This window comes from Rousettus aegyptiacus, unplaced genomic scaffold (assembly GCF_014176215.1).
Source record: "Rousettus aegyptiacus isolate mRouAeg1 unplaced genomic scaffold, mRouAeg1.p scaffold_m13_p_2, whole genome shotgun sequence".
Classification (NCBI taxonomy): domain Eukaryota; kingdom Metazoa; phylum Chordata; class Mammalia; order Chiroptera; family Pteropodidae; genus Rousettus; species Rousettus aegyptiacus.
Window position 1 is genome coordinate 115,359,613 of NW_023416295.1, and position 20,074 is coordinate 115,379,686.

Consider the following 20,074-nt stretch of genomic DNA (forward strand, 5'->3'; position numbering starts at 1 on the left):
TAAGCAGAGACCCTGACCATCATTAATACAAATGGAAGATGGAGGAAGGGACCTAGGTTTACTAAACACTTTTATATTAAAGCTGATGGCTTATAATGGCTATAGTCCCATGGTGGCACCATAGGTTAACAGAAAACTACAATTTCAACAGAAGAAAACAGTGATCAGATTTTTTGGCTTCCCAAGGGTATTAGTTATCTTGACACAGTATTAATGTGTATAATTATCACCTTTGGCTCCATGGTAAGTTAGTTAGGTCAAAGCCAGTGAGAGCAGCTGTGTGCACAACCGAAAACTGGACCCAGTCCCAAAGGGATTTTTGGAAAATGGGCTTAAGGAAGACAGAGTAAAACAGAATGACTGGATCTCTGTAAATCCATTCCCTCTAGCTGAAGAAAACTTAAATCACCTGCCCAGCTTTTCTGGTGGGTCTGTAGCATCATCTTTGTATGAGAAATGAAGTATAGAAATTTGTTAATATCACCAAAGGTTTCTTATTCTTTCAGACTAGGGTTACTATTCATATAAATGTATTTTGGTTTCATGTGAGATCTATGTGACATTTATAGTGAATCTTCTTCATGTATTACATGGGAAAAGTGGGTTCGAAGGGAACCTAAAAAATTGGGTAAGATGCTTGCTGGCTCTCAAAGTAGTACATAGGACAGTGAGAGAGATAGACATTTAATCAAGTAAAGTGGAATGTTTTAAGGCAGCAGTGGACCGGTAGGCGGGCGTGCAGCAAAAGGACAAATAGTGTAGAAAGGCCTTTCTCAAAGTGACTTCATAAATTGACCCCACAGCCTTGCAAGCAGTTGCCATTTTCCTATATCAGCATTGATTGACCATTTTATTAACATGCATGAGACATATCGTTACACTCTTAAAGAAGACTGATTATTTTTCAAACTATTACTTGAGAATCATTCTAATTTACTGAAATAACGAAACCTAGACCTTGTATGGAAAAAAGCCATACACATACATAGCTCATTATTGGATTCGTTCTTGCTTCTCTTTCCTTGGGAGGAGTTCAAGAAGTACTTACTAAATAATAAGGTCATATTTCATTTTGACCTGAATTATACATTATTATCAGAAAGAAAGCATTTTTATTACTTTCAGCCACTGTACTAATTGTACAGTGTAGTGATTACTTCTGTAACATATAACGGGTTTCCCTAAGGAAGAGGTCAGATTTTATTATCTTTGAATACCCAGCAGTGCTTGGCACTTACCAGGTGTTTGAAAAATGCCGTTTTGTTTTTTTTTTTATACAATTAGAACACTTATGAGTTATTTTGGGGAAGAGTTAAGGAGGTTTCCCCACCCTTAAAATGTCCCAGTTCAAGGTTTGAAGGTCCAGCACTTTAAAGCCAAGGTCTTACAGTGAATTTAGAAACTGTTAAAAGGGAGAGAGAAAATAATCAATAGAACTTACAGAACTACCAAGCTGGAGAGGTTTCCAAAGGCGTAGTCTGGTATGTAGTGTATTTTGTTCAGGGCCAAGGTCATGGCCTGCAGTGCTGGTAAACTTCTAAAAGCCTGGACTGGGATTTCTGTCAAAGCGTTGTCATCCAGCCACAGGTGCCTCAGGGAATGCAGGCCACTGAAACAGCTTGGGGGGACATAGCTGATGTGGTTGGCATCCAGACGCCTGGGGGAACAAAGCAAGCAAGAATGAAAAAGAGGCAGAGCCCTGGCAGACGGTGGGCCCTGAAAGAAAACCTTCAATATGCTGATTAACAAGAGTGAAACAGGGCCTGGGCCTTCACAGTCCCCTGATGTCTGGAGCATTTTGCTCTCCTGGAAGGCCCTCCTTCTTATGTGAGTAGAACCATTGCTTCTTAGGTTTCCTTGGCTATAAAATTCCAGGCTTGTGGGTATCATGCTGTCATGTATGGAAGTGGCCTCCCCTGTGCGAGGATCTTTTAGCTTTGCTTTCTTATCCTTTCCCTTCCCTCTCATTCTAAGCCAGATACATGCCTTTGAGCTCCCTCGACTGTTTGAACACGCTAATCTACTAGTTTGTTCAGTAAGGCTCTGGAAAAAGATTATTTCAGTGTTTGAAAGATACTGAGAAAAATTTAAAGGCTGGTAGAGATACACCTCAGAGAGAAGAAAGGGGACCCTCTCCCTTTTTCTTAGTACAGTGCCAAAAAGCCTAAAAACTGCAGGCTTTCTTGCTCATCCTAACCACTTGCAATGGGCAGATGTTTGTTTTAATTGACATTTTAAATAAATAATAAAATTAAGTGTTCCCACCTTTTGCTTCTTTTTTCCACACACTATTTTTTCTTTTTTCTTTTTTTTTTAATGGGGACTGTAGTTCTGGTTAATGAGCTGTTGCAGGTTCAGAGCCAGCAGAGGGAGTGCAATACATTTATTTCTCCCTCATCCAAAACAAACAGTGGCTATAATTATGATGCCTTAACTTTTCTTAATGGAGTGACCAAACAGAAGCAAATTAAAATTGTCTGTAAGGTGCATGAACAGTAGAATCACCACCACTCTGCTATGCTTCCAACAGCCCTCATTCTTTCCAATCTGTTCTTAAAGCTTGCACATTTGTTTGCATTTTCCAAAGCTAGGATTAAAAAGAGAGGAAGAGTTGCATTTTAAGCAGTCCATGTATTAGGAAGGATTAAATAATCACGAGTGGATTTTGAAAAATATTTTGGGAAGCATTTAAGACTAAACAGATGTAGGAAGCACACCAGGATCATGAAATAATCCCCTGCACACCAAATTTAAACAACTTTGAATTCTCTGTGGTAGTGAGCTAATCTCTATGGAAAGCAGCTTCCTCACTTTTGGTCACAAATGTCCCTTCATTTGTTGTCTGGCTCCTACTTTCTACTGAGTGAATGGGAACAAGTGATGCCTGTAAGGCCGTAGGCCAAGTTTTGATAATAATAGAGATAAGATCACTTGGAACAAATTAAGAGTCTGGTGTCATAGCCCACTCACAATTAAATTTCCAGTACATCAACTACCATTGTAAGCGGCAGAAGCAGCTTCCAAACATATCAAGGTTCTGTCAACAAATGGAGCTGGAATTGTTTAGGAAAACTCAACACTGTCTCTTTCCCTTTCTCCGGCAACAACATGCTCAGCCCATGTTCAAATAAGGTGTAATTTCATCAGGGGATGAGGTGGTGATAGTTTTTGTTCGACTAGAGGTAAAGCACATATGTAAACTCTCCTTAATGATTGTACTTATGAAAGAATGAAGACTTTATTTCAATATGAACTTCCGTGTTTTAGTTGATTATTGCCAGTTGCTTATGCATTGAAACTCCAAGTGTCTTCTAAGCGTCCTGGAAATGACAACCCTTAAAGTTCAGAGCAAACATTGCGATACGTTTACAGAAAAGTCTCTTTCAGCATTAAGTCATGGGCTTGTTTTCTTTGATATTGAAGTTACTCTAAAAGTTTCTGCTGGATCTTGAAGTGACCCTTGAAGTTTCCAATGTTGATAAGTCCATTTCTCTGGATCAATGTCTTTTATGAATCACTTTTTTTCCTCCCAAGAAAATAGGATATAATCAAGCCTCTTCACTGTAATGTTAGAGCAATTTCCCACTTGAAATAAATGAGTAAGACAAGGCAATGCTTCACAGTGCTAATCCAAGTACTAATACTCCCAGGCCCAATACTCAAGTATTCTGAGTGCAAGACTAAAATGTTTCTCTGCCTGAACAGTTTCTTCATACAAGAATCTCTCCCCAAATGATACCCCTTCTAAATGCAGTGTTTTGAAGTCCATGTCCATCTGGCCTCAGTGGTCCAAACCCAATCCAGAGAGTGGCATATTGTTCACGCTCAGAGGCATTATCTGATATAATCTTAACAGATCTCCAGGTTAAACCGAAATATTGAATTAATTATCCTGCCACTTATACATACAGGTGGTTCTTACAGAGCAAGGTTAAGATCGAGGACAAAGCAGCTGGCAGGGCACAAGTTGTGCCTATTCAGTGAGTAAACAAAGAGCTCATGTTATATCAACCTGGTCTCTTTTGGGCAGCTGGACATTTTCTATTCATATGCTTGGAAAATGCAATATTTAAGCAGTAGGATATAAGGAAAACATCATTACACAGAATATGAGAACATATAAAAATGTGGTTCTATAATATCAAGAACAATAAAAATAACATTATATAGCTCTACTTTGTAAGCGTTTCTTTGTTATTTCTATTTCATAGAAGTCACAAAGGTTTATTTTTGTATGTGTGTGCGTATGTGTGTATGTGTGTGAGTCTGTGTGAAAGCAGTTCAGAATCTGTGAATTAGTGCAGAGATTTGGAATGAGAAAACTTGGGTTCAAGTCAGTATAGTAGCGTGTGTTACCATAGCCAAGTTAATAGACCTCAACTTTTATATCTATAAAATGGGGATGACACCTCTCTATTTAATAGGGTTGTTTTATGATTAAAGGAAATAATATAATGAAGCTTTGTAAACTATTAAACACCCGAATGATTTTAAATTATTATTACTTGAAGCTGGTTAATGGTTTGTGTTTTTATCTTTTGACCATCAAAACCATTCAGAAACAGAGATAAACTCAAATTTTGCCTTAGTCAAAAGTTAGTTAAAATTAATTTTAGTCTGTCAGTGAATTTCAGTTCTGAGAAATGCAGCCTACTTCTTTCAATCCTCCATAATGGAAATGGTTAAGAGGTGTCTGCAATTAGACTCAAGAGAAGTTCCCCCTATTTTTCAGCCTTTAGTATCATCATTATGTGTGTGTATCTCAATATTACGAAGGGCAAAAAGTTTTGTTCCTGCTGCATTAATGAACATGCCATCTTTTATCTAAAGGCTAGAGGTGGAGTCAAGGAAGCTATGGCAATTCAGTGTTCCATCCTGGGCAACTGGGCAGATGGAGACCTTGTAAGAGCAAGGATGAATGTTACCCAGTGTTGTGTAAACTAAGAATAAAACAGAGCCGAATGTCTACTGTGAATGCGGTTTTGTAATATCAATATGTCTCATGTGATGAAGAGCTAGATGGTAATAGTCAAAAAAATCAATCTTTTATGTCAGGCAATTGACAAAAAAGCAACTTTTTTTATTTTCTGTGTCAAGTTTTTTTTCCATAATATTTTCAGGTATAAAAGGTTAATTGTGTAAGTTTTTTTTTTTAAAAGAAATATTTTGTCAATCTGCTCCACATCTCTGAAAGGAATTTTTGATTTATAAACAGCTTTATTGTAGGGATTAGAGAATCTATGAAAGTATTCTAGCTATTGTTCCAGAAAATGGTCCTTTACATATATCTTTTATATGATAGCTTGCCAATGTATCACACAAATTTATATCTTTGTTTGAGAATGTCTTTGATGAGCCATTGACTACAAGGAAGAAGGCATTAATCAAAAGATAAGCTGTTGATCTTGGCTAATTTCATATCTGAGATGACTGTAATAATGTCAATTATTAACATGGCTAACTTGAGAAAAAAAAAAGCCAAAGGTGTGAAGAATGTTGCAGCTGCAGGTACAATAGCTTATCAGAGTTCTTTCAATAAAAAGAATTATGAAGCATTGCGTTTTCATGACTAATTGCTATTTTATATTTGGATGAGCATTTTGCTTCATAAATTTTACGGAAATGACCAACGTTTTTGTACATGCATTTGTACATTTTGTAAGATAAATTTGAATGAGTCATCATTAAAAGACCACAGTGATTTAGTTCACTTATAAAATCTTAAGAGATAAAAACCCTTTTAATTATTATCTTACCTTTGCTATGAAATGAAATCATATAATTCCAAGCTTATGTATAGTAAAATTTGACAAGGTGTCTTAAGTCTTTGTTATGGTGAAATTTTATTGCTTAGAAATTTGATTGCATTGGCACCAATGGATCATTAGAGTTTAATTTGTTAGGAGATCATTATAAGAATATTCTTAGGATAGAATCTTATCTATATGAACTCTTATAGATTGAATTCATGTTGATTTGTATGAGTTCTTCATAATAGAGTCACTTTTGTTGTTAGTATTTTTAAAAAAATATTTATGGAATAAATACACGTGAAATTGTAATAAAATTTCCCATCCTTTATCCTAGGAAGATATTAAGCATGTGAAAAAATATGTGTATATAAACATCATGATTATTTAATTGGGAATTTCTGCTTTTATTTTTCTAGTATTCTACATCTTATTTATTGGTAAACTTAATGTAAACCAAGAAGAAAAATTATTGCTTTAGACTTAGTCCTCTGAAAAAGTAAAGAAGTTTTTTTTCCATTTCTCTAGCTTCAGGAGAAAGTCTGCAGGTTCATTGAAGTGCAGTAGTAATTTTGAGGGTAGTCTGCCGGCTTGACTAGCAGCCAGATGAAGTGCCAACAGAACTGAACCTCTGTCTCTCTGACATCCGTGAGGAGCGTAAGACTTCAGTGAGAAATATATTGTAAAGTCAATTTACATTAAGTTGCTCCATTTCTCAGAGGTCACCACTGTTGTGAATTTTCTAACAGGAAGATAATCTACAGCCAAAGTAACTTGAGGATTCACTTGTTTGGTTTCATTTTTCTCCATAGAAAACAAAGACCTTCTTTTTGTCAGGGGCACCATTAGTCTCCCAGGTACCATCAGGCTTTGAAATCTGGGGGTTATTTTTGAATCTCCCATTGCCTTCCAGCCAATCACTCACCAAGTTCTCTCCATTTATCTTCATCTCTGAGACTCTCCATTTCCACTATCTAGTTCAGTCTCTTATCTCTTCACACCTGCATTACTGCAACAGCCTCTGAGCTGGTCCTTTTGTCTTTGATCTCTTATCTCTTCAATTAATCCTATAGGCTGCTGCCAGATTAATCTCCCTAAAATTGTGCTCTAGGTCATTGCCCAACTCTTCCACATTACCATTCCTTTCAAACCCAAATTTGCCATTCTGATATTCAAAGATCTCCAGCCTCCTTATCTAGCCAAACTTTCCTCTTATTTCTCTGTCCCACTCAAGTCCTTCCCACAATACTTCTAGGCACTGTATTCATGAACGTCCCCTCCCTCCTGCCTATCCAAATCTCATCAGGCTTCTAAGACTTAATATTATGGTTCTTCCCTGAACCCTACCTACTCTTGAAGTGGGAAGTCCTCAGCTAAGACAATGGGAAAGCTAATTCTTGTAGACAGATCAACTCCAAACTCTTTGAAGGAACCACTAGGGTCCAAACCTCAGCTCAGAAAGGGCAAGTAGGAAAAGCCAGGGTACAGAGACAAGAGTTTGGAGGCTGTGAATGCAAGCTTCAGTCAAACTGAGGGAGATTAGCTGACCCTGAGCAGCAGTTTAGAACATCACTTAGATGTTCAACAAGAATTTCTTGAGTGCTTTCTTTGCCCAGGTAGTACACCTAGCGCTGGAGATCAAGCAGTAAACCAGGCAAGCACAGTTCTGACCTTTATGAACGATGTTTTCAACAGGGTAGTCAGATAAATCGTTACAATGCAGTGGTAGGTGAAGGGAAATGCATGGTAGGAGGACTTAACTCAGATTTCATTTTTCTTTGAGATCCAGATCTGGATTTCAAGCTGTCTATGTGGCATCTCTACTCAAACACATGTGTTCAAGACCAGCTCATTTTCTCCCACCCCAACTCTTCCCAAATGTAGTCTTCTACAATGTTTCTAAACTTAGCAATGGGTTTCATTAAGCACATGGTTATATAAACCAGACACTTAGGAATCATTCTTGATACTCTTCTTCCTTTATTCTTTATAACTAACTCATTACCAAATACTGGTAATTTCATCTCAATATTTCTCAAATCTATCTCCTGTTTTACATCTCCACTGCCCCTGTCCTGACAAAGTTCTCTTTTCTCTCCTAGACAATTTCAATAACCCAGATCTGATCATGCCCTTTCCTGCCTAAAATCCTCCAGTGGATTCCCATTGCTTTTACAATAAATACTAAAATCCTCGACATGTTTTAAATGGATTTCAAGAGGTCTGGACCCCACCTGTCTCTCTAGGCTCTTTTTACACCTCTTGCCACCTCATTCTTCCTTCTTCAGCCACACTTTCCATGTGTTTCTCAATGTACCAGCTTTCCACATTCCCCTCCACCCCCGAACCCCAACCCCACTACAAAGTTTTGCACATGAAGTTCTCTCTGTGTAGCATGCGTGTCCCTCTTGTCTTTGCGATAGGAACAAGATACCCTTTTCTCATCTATAGTTTCCTCATCAGGAAACTGGAGATAAGTTCTGCTTCACAGATTATGAAGGATCGGACAACCAAATGCAAAGGGAAACACTAAAAAAGGACAATTGACCCACATTGTAATAAATATTGTTGCTTTTTCTTCTTCCATATATTTATTTGTCTTGCAGCATTACAAGCTTTCTTTCTTTTTGTAAACCTTCACAAACATATGTCTAAAGGGGTATGTGTTTCTGTCAAACTCCTTTTCCTGGCATTAGTGCATTCTGTTGCGTGCCCGTTCTCTGCCAGGGTTCTCTGAGGAAGGCAAGATAGCATGGTGGAAAAATGGGCAGATTTTGAAGCCAGGAAGATCAGAGTTCTTATCCCAGACTCACGTTTAGTATGTTAGTTAACCTCTTATCCCAGTTCTTATCCCAGACTCACATTTAGCATAGTCAGTTAACCTCTTCGAGCTATTTGCTTCCTCATCACTAAGGAAGGAGTAATCTCAGCTCCTACCTCGTGAGTTTGCTGCAGGACTGAAGTGGGACGATGCGGTAAAAGTACTTAATAAATACTGGTGGTTGCCGCTCTTATAACCATAGGTGTTTAATCAGTTCCACATTCTGGCTTTGTTCTTGCAATGTTCTACTGCTTCTTGATTTACCTTTTTACAGTTCATCACAGTCCTCTGAGAAGGGGGAAAACTTTGCCCCATTCACAATGTGCCTTCCCATAGCTGTCATCCCTTTAGCTTCTCCAAAGAATTTAACCTACTTTCCAAAGTAACTTTAATTTTTTATCACAAGGCTAAAAATGTTTATTTTACTCCTCATTCCACAACTTCCATGTTCTTTTATAGATATTTGTTTATCTGATGTAACTGTCATGTAGATGATTTATCACAGTGCTAGCAGATAACTTGATGTAAGGATCTTTTATGCATGAGGTCTTGCAAAAGCATTCACATTTCTTTTCATACATGATTCCTAGGACAGTGTTCTAATTGGAGCTCTCTTTTCTTATAAACATTGTGTAGAAAGGGCTTTGCCCCTGAAAATAATTTTCTTCTAATGTTCTAAATAGGGAGGGCAAGGCAAAACCTCTCATCATAACAATTCATTGGGTGCTGGTTTGTACATGGTTCCACAAAATGAACTTTCAGTATACAAGACAAAAACCCTTGGCCTCTAGAACTTCTAAGCCCACCTCCATCCCAAAACCTATCTAATATGCTGACATTTCTGTGAAAAAACAAACCAGACCAAAACTACAGTGTATTTTTATTATGTAGGCTTATAATTTCTCCTTCTGGAGACTGTCTTAGTGGAAGGAATAATGCCACTAATACAAAAACTATTGTTTTTTTTTTTTAACCCCTTTGATCTTTTAATCTTATCCTCTTGGCTGCCTCACCTTGCTTTCTTTTTGTCTGCTCACACCTCTTTGTCTTCTATTACTTCCTTCCCATTCTTTATCCTGAGTCTGAAATTCAATAGGCTCCTGGATATTAATAGGAGAAAACTGCTGTTGGTTCTAGGCCCCACCTTTTCTGCCTCACGTACTTCTCTTGCTTAGTCTCTTTTTGAACTATTATCCGCAAAACCCTACTATAAAGAGTCTGGGTGCAGTTATGACATTACCCAGGAACGGATAAGGTCTGTAGCCTTGAAGCTGATATCACAATAAGAGGCATGGGAAGATCATGGTCCAGGCAGAAATTATACATTCCTCTTAGATTTTAAAATATAGTTTGGTACTCTGAAGATGAATATTAGCTATTGGAGAAGAGAGACAATTCTTAAGATATGTCAAATTCACTTTTCATTTTCTATTTACCAACCGGTTATTTTTATGATTCCACAAATTCCACAATTAGCTTTGGTAGTATAGACTTGTAATAAAAACCAACATGTATTCAATAATACTGAACAAACATGAATATGTCATTCTCTTTGGTCATCTTGAACTTCACTAATGATAGTGAGATACTTGAATGTCATGAACAAATGGAGGTTTTCATAGATAGTTATTTTAACTGTTAATACAAAGGTGTGAGGGTATGGGAGGGTTAAGCTCTGAGCTTCCATCAAATCACTGTAATCTGACTCTAGCCCTGGGATGACTAGAATGCTAAAAGTTTCTTGGTGAAATACAACTCACTGTGAATTCTGATTACATTTCCTATTCCCTTCCAAAAAACAGAAAGGAAATTCAGTTATATTTGATTATGTTACAAAAAAATCCAGTTGGTGTCTGGGCAGTTATGACCATGTCAGAAGTCAAACGTGCACACTGTACAGGGGCTGGCTCTGGGCTGCTGTGCTCGGGCCCCTGGCTGCCCTCTTAAACTTTAGCCTTGCCCTCTTACTCCAAGTATCAGGAGTGAGTTAAAAGAAAGAACACAAATGTACCTCTGTGTGTTTTTATTACGAACAAAGCAAATATTTTGTTTATGTGGAATAGATGGAAAATTACATCCCTTGAAACATGAGCACAATTTGTTTCTTCCTCACAGCAGAGTAACCAGTTTTAGTATATCAAGTTTCTTAAAGTTTTCTCAATGAAACCAAGTCTATATGGGTGAAGCAAAGTATTCTAACGATCTATTTCAGTACTTCTCAACCAGTTTTGGTTTGTAGACCACTTTGTTAGTGTCAAAGAACACGAAAAATTTTGATTACTCAAATGCATTGGCCATACAAATCACCTAAGGATTTTGTTAAAACAAAGCTTCCAGTTAAGAGGGCCAGAGAAGAGGCTCAAGGTTCTGCACATCTCAGCTAGTGCTGATGCTGCTGATCTGTAGACAGGGTAACACCAAGTATGGCTTCCTAAAGAAATCTGTCCCAGGTCATCAGTAAAATTAATAGTTCGATGTGAGCTATTTTGACTAAACACAAATGAGGCAATCCCCGACTTTTATATCATATTCTAAGTGTATTATGGAATGCAAAGTATGGATTTTGTTGTTATTTCATGCTACAGAGTTCAGGGGAATATTTGGAGATTAGCTGAAAGAATGCTGCAGGACACTAGTTTTCCCAATCTTCATTTAAAAAGCACTCAACTGTGTAATTAAATCAGTTAGCGAGCACTGATGCTTGGCTTCCATCCTCAGATATTCTGATTTTAATAGGTCTGGGGCGTAGCCGAGGTTTTGGGACTCTCTAGATAATTCTTCTTTGGAGCCAGGGCTGAGAAGCCCCCCTTTAGAAGTTATAAGACCAGGCAAGTATATAGGGGTGATGTACTCACTGACCTGTGGAGGGTGGAGTGCTTCTTAGAGAGTATGTGTATAAAACAAGGAAAATAATAATGTGAAGAAAAATAGAGTGAATTCAAGAGAGAGAGAAAAGAGGACCCATTAGAAAAAGGGCTAAGCAAAGGTCTAGGTTTGCTGTAGTCTGAGAAGAGCTGGAGGCCTCCCAGGTGTTGGCAGCATGAATGAGACAGGTCTCACCCTCTTCCTTACTTATATTAATAAGGAAGTAGCATGAAGGCTTAAGCATAGCATGGAAAATGAATGGAGGATGGAGAAGGAATGCATGTTTGTAATGACCATTGGATTCAAAGCTAATGTTTTTTATTTTGGAACTGCTTAAAGGAAGCAGGAGAAATACTATTAAACACCTTGACTCTGGGAAAACAGTAAAACTTTAAAGGCGCTTACCATGACCCAAACATCTAAACGGGATTGGCAGCTCCTTCAGTTGGATGATATGGCGTCTGTGTGGTTGGTGGTTAAATCTACGTTTATAATGCTTTTTTTTTTTTTTTTTAAATCGAAGCTTAATTCTCATATCGAAACAGCATAACAAATGTAAGTGAGGAAAAGTGTCACAGTAGTACAGATTGCCAACATTCAATAACTCGCATGGGTCCATCTGTGTGCTGGGTAAAGGGACCCCTGACAAACATTACATAACCAGTTAATACAACCCAGCGTGCACTGGGGGACCGAATGTCTATCTAGATGCCTCAGTTTGGATGTGATGGGCATCATACTAGAAAGTTAACCCTTGGCTTTTTCACAGGGCACATGAACTTATAAAGTTTCAAATATAATTGTTTTTGTGAACCAGAAACCAAATGCAAGAGACACCTGGTGAATAGTAAATATCTAGACGGTAAGAAACTAAATCTGAACACCTTTATCAGAGAGGCACCACCCAGTTCGAGTGAACAAAAGATTCATGGTCTTCTTTTTCTCAAAGAGTTCACTTCTGTGTGTGTTCTGTTTGTGATCTTCTTTCAGCTGATAGTGGCTTTTGGTTACAAACTCTTATCCTTCTATCTTCTGCCTGCCTCACAGCTGTTTAAAGTTCCTATTGGCTACTGCTATTATCTTGCTTTCAATTCAGCCACTAGACCCCGTGCCCTTACACAGACAACCCCACTGGAGAGTGTATTGCTTCTCTGGCTGCTCCTTCCCTTTAGGAAAAGGCCTGTGCAACAAAGGAGTGATACTGTGATGTCATGAAGGAGCTCCTGAAAACGCCACAAACCTATCCCAGGCCACAAAGGGGCCCTTGTGGGCTTGTTTATCTATAGGCTGGTGAAAACCTAGGAAGTCACTTTGTTTGGCTGCAGTGAAAAGCTTAAAATGGTCTCAAGCACAGGTTTGCTTTCATTAAAAGAAAAAAAGATCAAAGGAGGAAAGTATCATCTTCGAATCTCATGTTTCTCCCGCTCTCATGTCACCTCAGTAAAAGGTATTCAGCAAACTATATGTGATTATTCACTGGTGGGTTTTTTACAGTGATTTTCGACTAGAGTCTGCAATATTTATTTGTCTTTTTTAATGAATTCATTACCATCATCATTTTAGACCAGAAGCCAGTGTTTTGTTTGACAGAAGACCTCCAATGTGAGTAAGATGAGAGCATGTATTACACACATGCATATTGGAAATCATGCAATATATTGTAAACACTTTCACATGCTGATTTGATGAAGGTTTATTGACCAGTACTCACGGCAGAGTCTTGCCAAATAATCACTGTAAACAATTGCTCACAACTCAAGCTTCCAAACAGCTGATTAACTAATTTTCATTTATTCAGAGGTTTTAAATCAGTGGAAGGTGGAAATTCCTGATAAAAAGTTGTGAATTCTGAGTAGGGAACACCAACATTGCTGCTGTGTATGTTTGTGTGCCTGTATGTGTCTATGTGTGGTGTGTGTGTTTGAGGTATGCTGTGTGTACCTGTAGGATTGTTTGCATGTCTGTGTGTGGTGATGGGGAAACTCTTGGTTTGTAGACCTGTACAGTAAAGCTCTAAGATATATGATTAGATCTTAGCTAATTGATTTGAGGACATCTGATCTACATACAGAACTTAAAAAATTAAGTCTTTACTTCACTCGACAAATTTTATCTCAAGGCAGCTCAGATGATCTAAAACCAGAATACATTGAAGATGCCAAGATGTCTAGGTTGTGACATCCTAGATAAAAGGAGTTTTTCTAGATAAAAGGAGAAAGTATTCAGGAGCTAAACATTACAAGGGCATGTAGGACAAGATCCTGAAAGTATGTGTTTTGTCTGGAGATATCAGCATGTAGAAGAGGCTTCGACTGCAGGTGTTATGATTAAGTGTCTGCCCTGAAATCCCAAACTTCAACACTGGTCCTTCCCACACATACTGTTTAAGGAGAATGCGAAGAACTCTTGCTCTAATGGAATCTCTCATTCACAACTTATTTAGGTAGGGCCCCCAACCAAGGAATTTACTAAAATGGTCATTTGGACATTTCAGTGCTTCTTCCCAAACTGATTCTGAGAACATTTTGCAACTTCAACAATACTTACAGAGACTGAAGACTTCGCAAATTCTGTAGAGCTTCCATGGGTACCTGCCTCAGGTGATTATTCTGCAGCATTCTGTACATTAAAACAAACAAAAACATTAAAGAAAGTTAACAATAATTAACAATAACTGGCCATCGTGGTGCCGGGCACTGCTACAGGTGTAAGGAAACAACAGAGCATCAGACAAAACCTTGGCCTTTGGGGAGTGACAGATAATTAAAATTAATGAATGAGTATATAATATGAGACAAGTGATAGGTACTACAAATGAAAAAACAAAACATGGATTTAGGATAGATGACGACAAGGAGAGAGATTTTTATTTTAGATGTGGTCATGGACGGTCTCTCTGGGGAGGTGATATTTGAGTAGACACCAGAATGGAATCAGGGAGCAAATCATGTGAGTATCCGGGAGGAGTTACTGAGGAAGTGGGAAGAGCAAGCACCAAGGCCCTGAGGCAGGAGCTTGCCTGACTTGTTAAAGGAGCAGCAAAGAATCAATTGTGACTGAGGAGGAATGAGTGAGAGCAAGAGGTAGGGAGAGGGAGCCTGAGGCCATCTCATGGAGGACTCGCATGCAGGTCACGGATAAGGCTTCCTTTTAAGTGTGATGAGAAACTCTTGTTGAAGGGTCGAAGGGGGAAATAATGGGATCTTATTTATGTTTTTAAAGGATCACTCTGGAGACTACATAGGTTAGACAAAATGGAAATAAGGATAACAATAGGAGGCTATTAAAGATTTTTTCTCTCTTTGTGCATGGTCATATTTTGATGTAAATTAAAGTCTTTTTGTGAGGTATTGCATTTTTGCTTGCCTAGGTTCCACTGTCCTTTTCAGAACATGGGAACTACAGAATGGAAACACCTGGCAACAATACAATAAATATAGATCATTGTTAGTGGGGAAATAGCATGGGAAAAATTCCCACTAGATTTCCTATATTTCGCTACCTTATTCATAAAATAACAATAATTTTACTGTTCTTCATCCCCCAATCCCAGTATTTCATGGTCCACATAAGCCAGAAGCAGAAGACAATTTTGGAAAAGCAGACATTTTAAAGAACTATTTCTACTTATTAGGTCACGAATTTATATTTGGATTTCAGAAACAATTTGACTTGTTCTCTCATATCCACAATTGAAGTTTCTTGTTGTTAGATGACTAGCTGAGATTCAACCCTAGATATGTCTAACTCCAAAGTTTGATGTACTTTCCATGTTATCTGGCAGATTCCCTCGAGGAATATTTGCTGAATCTACAAATTCTTAGATTGTATGATGTATTGTATGATTAAGATCTGGTGAAGGGCATGGGTTCTTGAATCTAAATACCTCTTCCCTGTAGCCTGAGGGAAATTACCCAATCTCCCCAAGTCTCAGTTACTAGTAATTTATGCCCTCCACTCCCCGCCCCAGGGCTTGTTGTGACTGTCTCATGAGTGAAAGTACATAGAATGCTACTTGTTGCATGGCAAGCATTCAATAAAATTTGGCCTTTTAAAAGATGAATTGATGAACCCCTTTTCAAAACTAGTGAGATCGTACTAGATGTGACATTTTAATTGAGAAATAAAATTAGCAGCAGCAGCGGCAGCCTCAGCAGCAACAAACCTATGCCAGTGGTCCTCAAATTTTAATGCTCATTAGAATCCACTGGAAGGATAGTTAAGTCACAGTTTGCTGGGCCCCACCCTCAAAGTTTCTAATTCAAGTCTGAGTAGGGGCCAGAGAATTTTTATTTCTACAAATCCCCAGGTGATGTTGGTTTTGCTGAGCAAGACATCACACACTGAGAACCACCCTATGCTGAGCTAAGTATCTCTAATAGAATATTTGAACCTGAACTAGAGGCTACACTGAGCTGAGAGATAAGTCCTGAGTTTTAAGCCTAGGTGAGCAAATCACTTAACCTCCTTGATCCTTGGTCTTTTATCTGTATAATGGGAATAGAATAGTATTATCTGATTGATAAGTTGTTTGAGAGTTAAAACTTAAGGGTGTTTATAATACTGTCATATGCGCAATTCCAGGCTCATATACAAATAGATGTGAAAAAAATTTTAGAGATCATAAAATTTATGTTTTTCTCACTATAGCTGAGATTCTGTTTTCCAAGAAATATAATTCTGTCACTTGTATTACAATGGTTTTACTCCAGTAATTTCATTATGTTAAACTTGAATTCAACTAACATTTCATAAATTAAGAATCTCAAAATGTGTTGATTCCTTATGAACAAAGTCAAGTATTAGGGAGATCTCACACTTCACTTATCAGTTAGGGAACTGAGAAAATTGTTGCTCAAATTCCATATTTTGCAAAATTTACATGAATATTGAGTACATTTCTATGTTATTTCAGGTAGTTTTAATATAGTAAATAATTTTAACTTTAAAGAAATGTTTTCTAAGTCATTCGTTGAATGATAAATTTAAATAAGATACAGGTAATGGATTTAATTGATGTATAAACTTCATAAGTAATATATTACTGTACAAAGCATATTGAATTGTCCTTTAGGCTTTGCTAATCAAACAGTGGAACTATTAAAATGTGGTCTTCCTAAAATATAGGAAAGGTGGAGTAGAAAATAAGAGATTTATAGATGGTTTTCCTTATATAGTTGCAAGTGTTCTCAGTAGCTTTATATATCTAGCCTCGGAAAATGGAACTTAAATGATTTTTGTTAATAACTTTTAAAGCTACTCCTGACCTATGTCCCAGCAGTTTAATTTTTCAGCTACTTTAAAAAAGTCACTAAGTCCTGATCTCTCCCTAAAGAACTTTTGTTTAATTACTTTCAAATGACAAAATAAGAGCAAATTGTCTCCATTATATTCTTACAAGTCTCCAGTGAGTTAATTAGAAAATTCTGTTTTTGTTTAAGATATTCCAGTGGGAGACAAAACAATTAAAGGGTTTATAGCACTGTGGAGTACAATTAAAACAGAAGCATTCCCAACATGGCTCTGATTTCTTTTGCAAAACTTTTTTATTCACTACATTGACTATAAACAGAATGTACATGAACTGAATATGAGTTTAGCCACTTTTAACTTCAACTTCATTTTTTTCATTCACGTATGGAGAAGAAATGAAAATGAAACACTTTCTAAAGAAAGATAAAAGATGACTTGATAGTGTTTTAATTTCTTTCCCCAAAGAATTTTAAAACATTCACTATTTCATACAGCATCCCTGTGCTACTCTAACAGTACAATTTTTTTTGTTGTTATCTTTTTTACCAGTAGGACTAAATAAGAGTATGTATAGTGAAGCAGAGGGAGATGAGATAATATGTCAAAAGGGGACTTTGTAACAACAGATAGCTTGATCATTAGATATTTCGTGTGCCTAATTGTCCTATGTTTATGTATCAAATAACTATCAAGGTTCTATCTAGAACCTGTGTGGGAATGTGAGAATTTTGGCTAATTGTGACCTTTCCTTTCTATGGTTAGCTCTACCCATCACCTCCATGCGGCTTTCTGGTAGCGGATGGCAGGAAGATAAGCCATTCCTTGACTGAATGCAAGAAAATGAAACTTTGTTGAGGACAGTGTGGTTCGGCATCTCCCTGGACTATGTATTTTGGAATTTATGATCTTCTAGAGAGCACAGTAATAAGCTTTCTGTTATAAAACAGTCCTAGCCAAGGATAGCTGTTGCTATCTTCATTTGTCCATCTTAATGGATTGTGCTACTATTATCTTTTTCTTCTGCTGCTGTATGCCCTCCTTACTCTCCTTATATTGGTCAGTGCCCCAGGCAAATATTACTTTTATATTATCTTTTTCACCATGCTAGAATATAATCAGTTATTTCTTTCTTCCAATGACTTCTGGACTTTATAATATATTTGAGAGTTTCCATGAGGGTAAGGACAAACCTGTCTTGTTCAGCATTTTACCTCTAGCACTGTGGTTTTCAATACTATTGGACTCAACTCTCCCTTTAATCATAAATATTTTGCAGTGCCTCATCTTTACACTTAGATATGATTCATAAAATATAGTCTATCTACATATATCATTTCAAAGAAAAAGTCAATATAATGTACTGCTCTGTGTTATATAGGAGAAATAAAAGTAGTTTTAAACAAAGTGATATATATATTATTTAATACATGATGCTCAGATACATGTGACTACCTTAGGAGACATTTTGATGAATTAGTCAGATGTTGCCTTAACTTTTAATGAATAAGGTAGGGCGTAACAGAAATAACATCATCAGAAGTTATTCTGTGCAAGACAAGGGAATGAGAGTAGTGGTCTGGATGGGTACTAGAACTAGAGTTAAAATATATAACAGAAGACACTTATTATGCATTAAAATAAAGATAATATGCCAAGACAAATTATAGATATTGTGATGGAGAAAATAAGAAAGCGTGACATTCTTACAAATGAACATGAATGCTCTTACAAATGAGTGTTTCTTATAGAAAAGAGTAATGTTAAAATAATTATCTATCTTTCAAGACAAGGGAAGGTTGAAATATCTCAGAGAATATTTATCCTATCTCAAAATTCCATCACATGCTGAGGCCAACACTTCCAGAGGACCGGAGAACACATCCCACCACAGGCAAGGGGGCATCAAGGCTGAATTGGAAAAAGAAATAGTCATGAAATCACCCTCACAGAGTTGGATACTAGAAGAGTAAGGCTAAAAAAGTGACAGGCTGCTCCCAAATAAGTAAATCATTATATAATCATCATAAAATACATTTTGCTCCAAAAATTTTAAAAGACCATAATATGAAAGATTTATAAAGCCACCTTTGTTAATAAAATTCAGTGAGAGCTCCTTATTTCCTGCTAACTTAATGATAATTATTTTAAAGAAGTTTTACATCTCCAAGGTTATATATCTTTAATTTGTTTTGTGGTATTTTGGGTATTTGTTCTACTGCACTAACACCATTTTCAACTACATACGAGGTTAGAAATCACAATACCTGGAAGAGACAAAATGCAAAGCTGAATTAAATATTCAACAATTTTGAGGAGATTTATTTATTCCATTTAATTTTTCCTCTATAAATTATTAGGCTTATGCATAATTTCTTGTAAAGCCTTTCAGTATTATTAAGTATGAAATATTTTGCGTGGTGGGACAGTCAGAAGTCAAGTACTAGGTGGTAGAATTCTTTATGCTGGGCTATACAGAACATCACAGGAAAGATTATTACATGTCAATCATCTGGAAAACCAAAGATGCTCTCGTAAATTTCCAATACTCTCTGTGGCAGGTAGAATCACCATGGTTAAGAACTATTGTTCTAAAACTGAAATACTTTCAAAATATTTGGTAATTGAATTTGCTCCTTGAATATTAATATTTAAGTCAGAAAAGTAAAGAGAAGAGTGAACACAGTTCCTGGCAGGGGTCTTGCTCCTCTTGAATCCTCCTCACATTGACAATGATTTAGCTAAACTACAAAGTCTGAACATGCCATTCCCTTGCTTAGATCTCTTCCTTGGCTCCTCATCACGCCTAGAACATAATAATGATTTTTTGACACGACAATACAGGATTCCTGCGACCAGGGCTCTTCTATTTCTCCAAGCTCTTCTCCAGATAATCTCCACTTTCTAAATGCTTGAGTACCAACCTGCTTGGAGCTGCCTGTTCATCCTGGGTACTTCCTGCCACTGTATCTATATGCACATTTGCTCCCTCAGTCTGTCACCTTATATGTCTGGCTAATTCCCAGTTGCGCTCCAAGATTCAGCTCTTATGTAATTTCTTTGGGAGAAATATCTCTCTTAGGAATCTGGATCTGAACTATCAGACTGGACTAAATGCTTCCCAACTTTTGTAGTTCCACAGTGCCTAGCACATATCTCTAGATACACTTCCTGGAAGAATTGGAGATAATCTATTTGTCTATTTTGGTCTCACTATTTTGATCCCACAGTCTACCACTAGATTATAAGCTCTTTAGGCTGTGAATGGTATTTATTGATCATAGTATTTCCAACAGTGATTTGTTCAATACCATTTTGAGTATCACACTCAACAAGCTTTGCTGAACCCCTGACTGTAGAAGACAAGAAATATTGATTAGTTAGAAGA

At 37.2% G+C, this 20,074-nt stretch overlaps 1 protein-coding gene across 1 annotated transcript in view; it reads right to left on the reverse strand.

The window, feature by feature from the left end:
* Positions 1-20,074, reverse strand: part of LGR5 (leucine rich repeat containing G protein-coupled receptor 5) — a 114,291-nt gene that overhangs the window by 26,682 nt on the left and 67,535 nt on the right. The window contains exons 4-5 of the mRNA XM_016148380.2: positions 13,984-14,055; positions 1,442-1,657 (exon numbers count right to left, since the gene is read on the reverse strand). Coding sequence (XP_016003866.2) covers positions 1,442-1,657; positions 13,984-14,055 — 288 coding nt within the window. The remainder of the gene's footprint in view (positions 1-1,441; positions 1,658-13,983; positions 14,056-20,074) is intronic.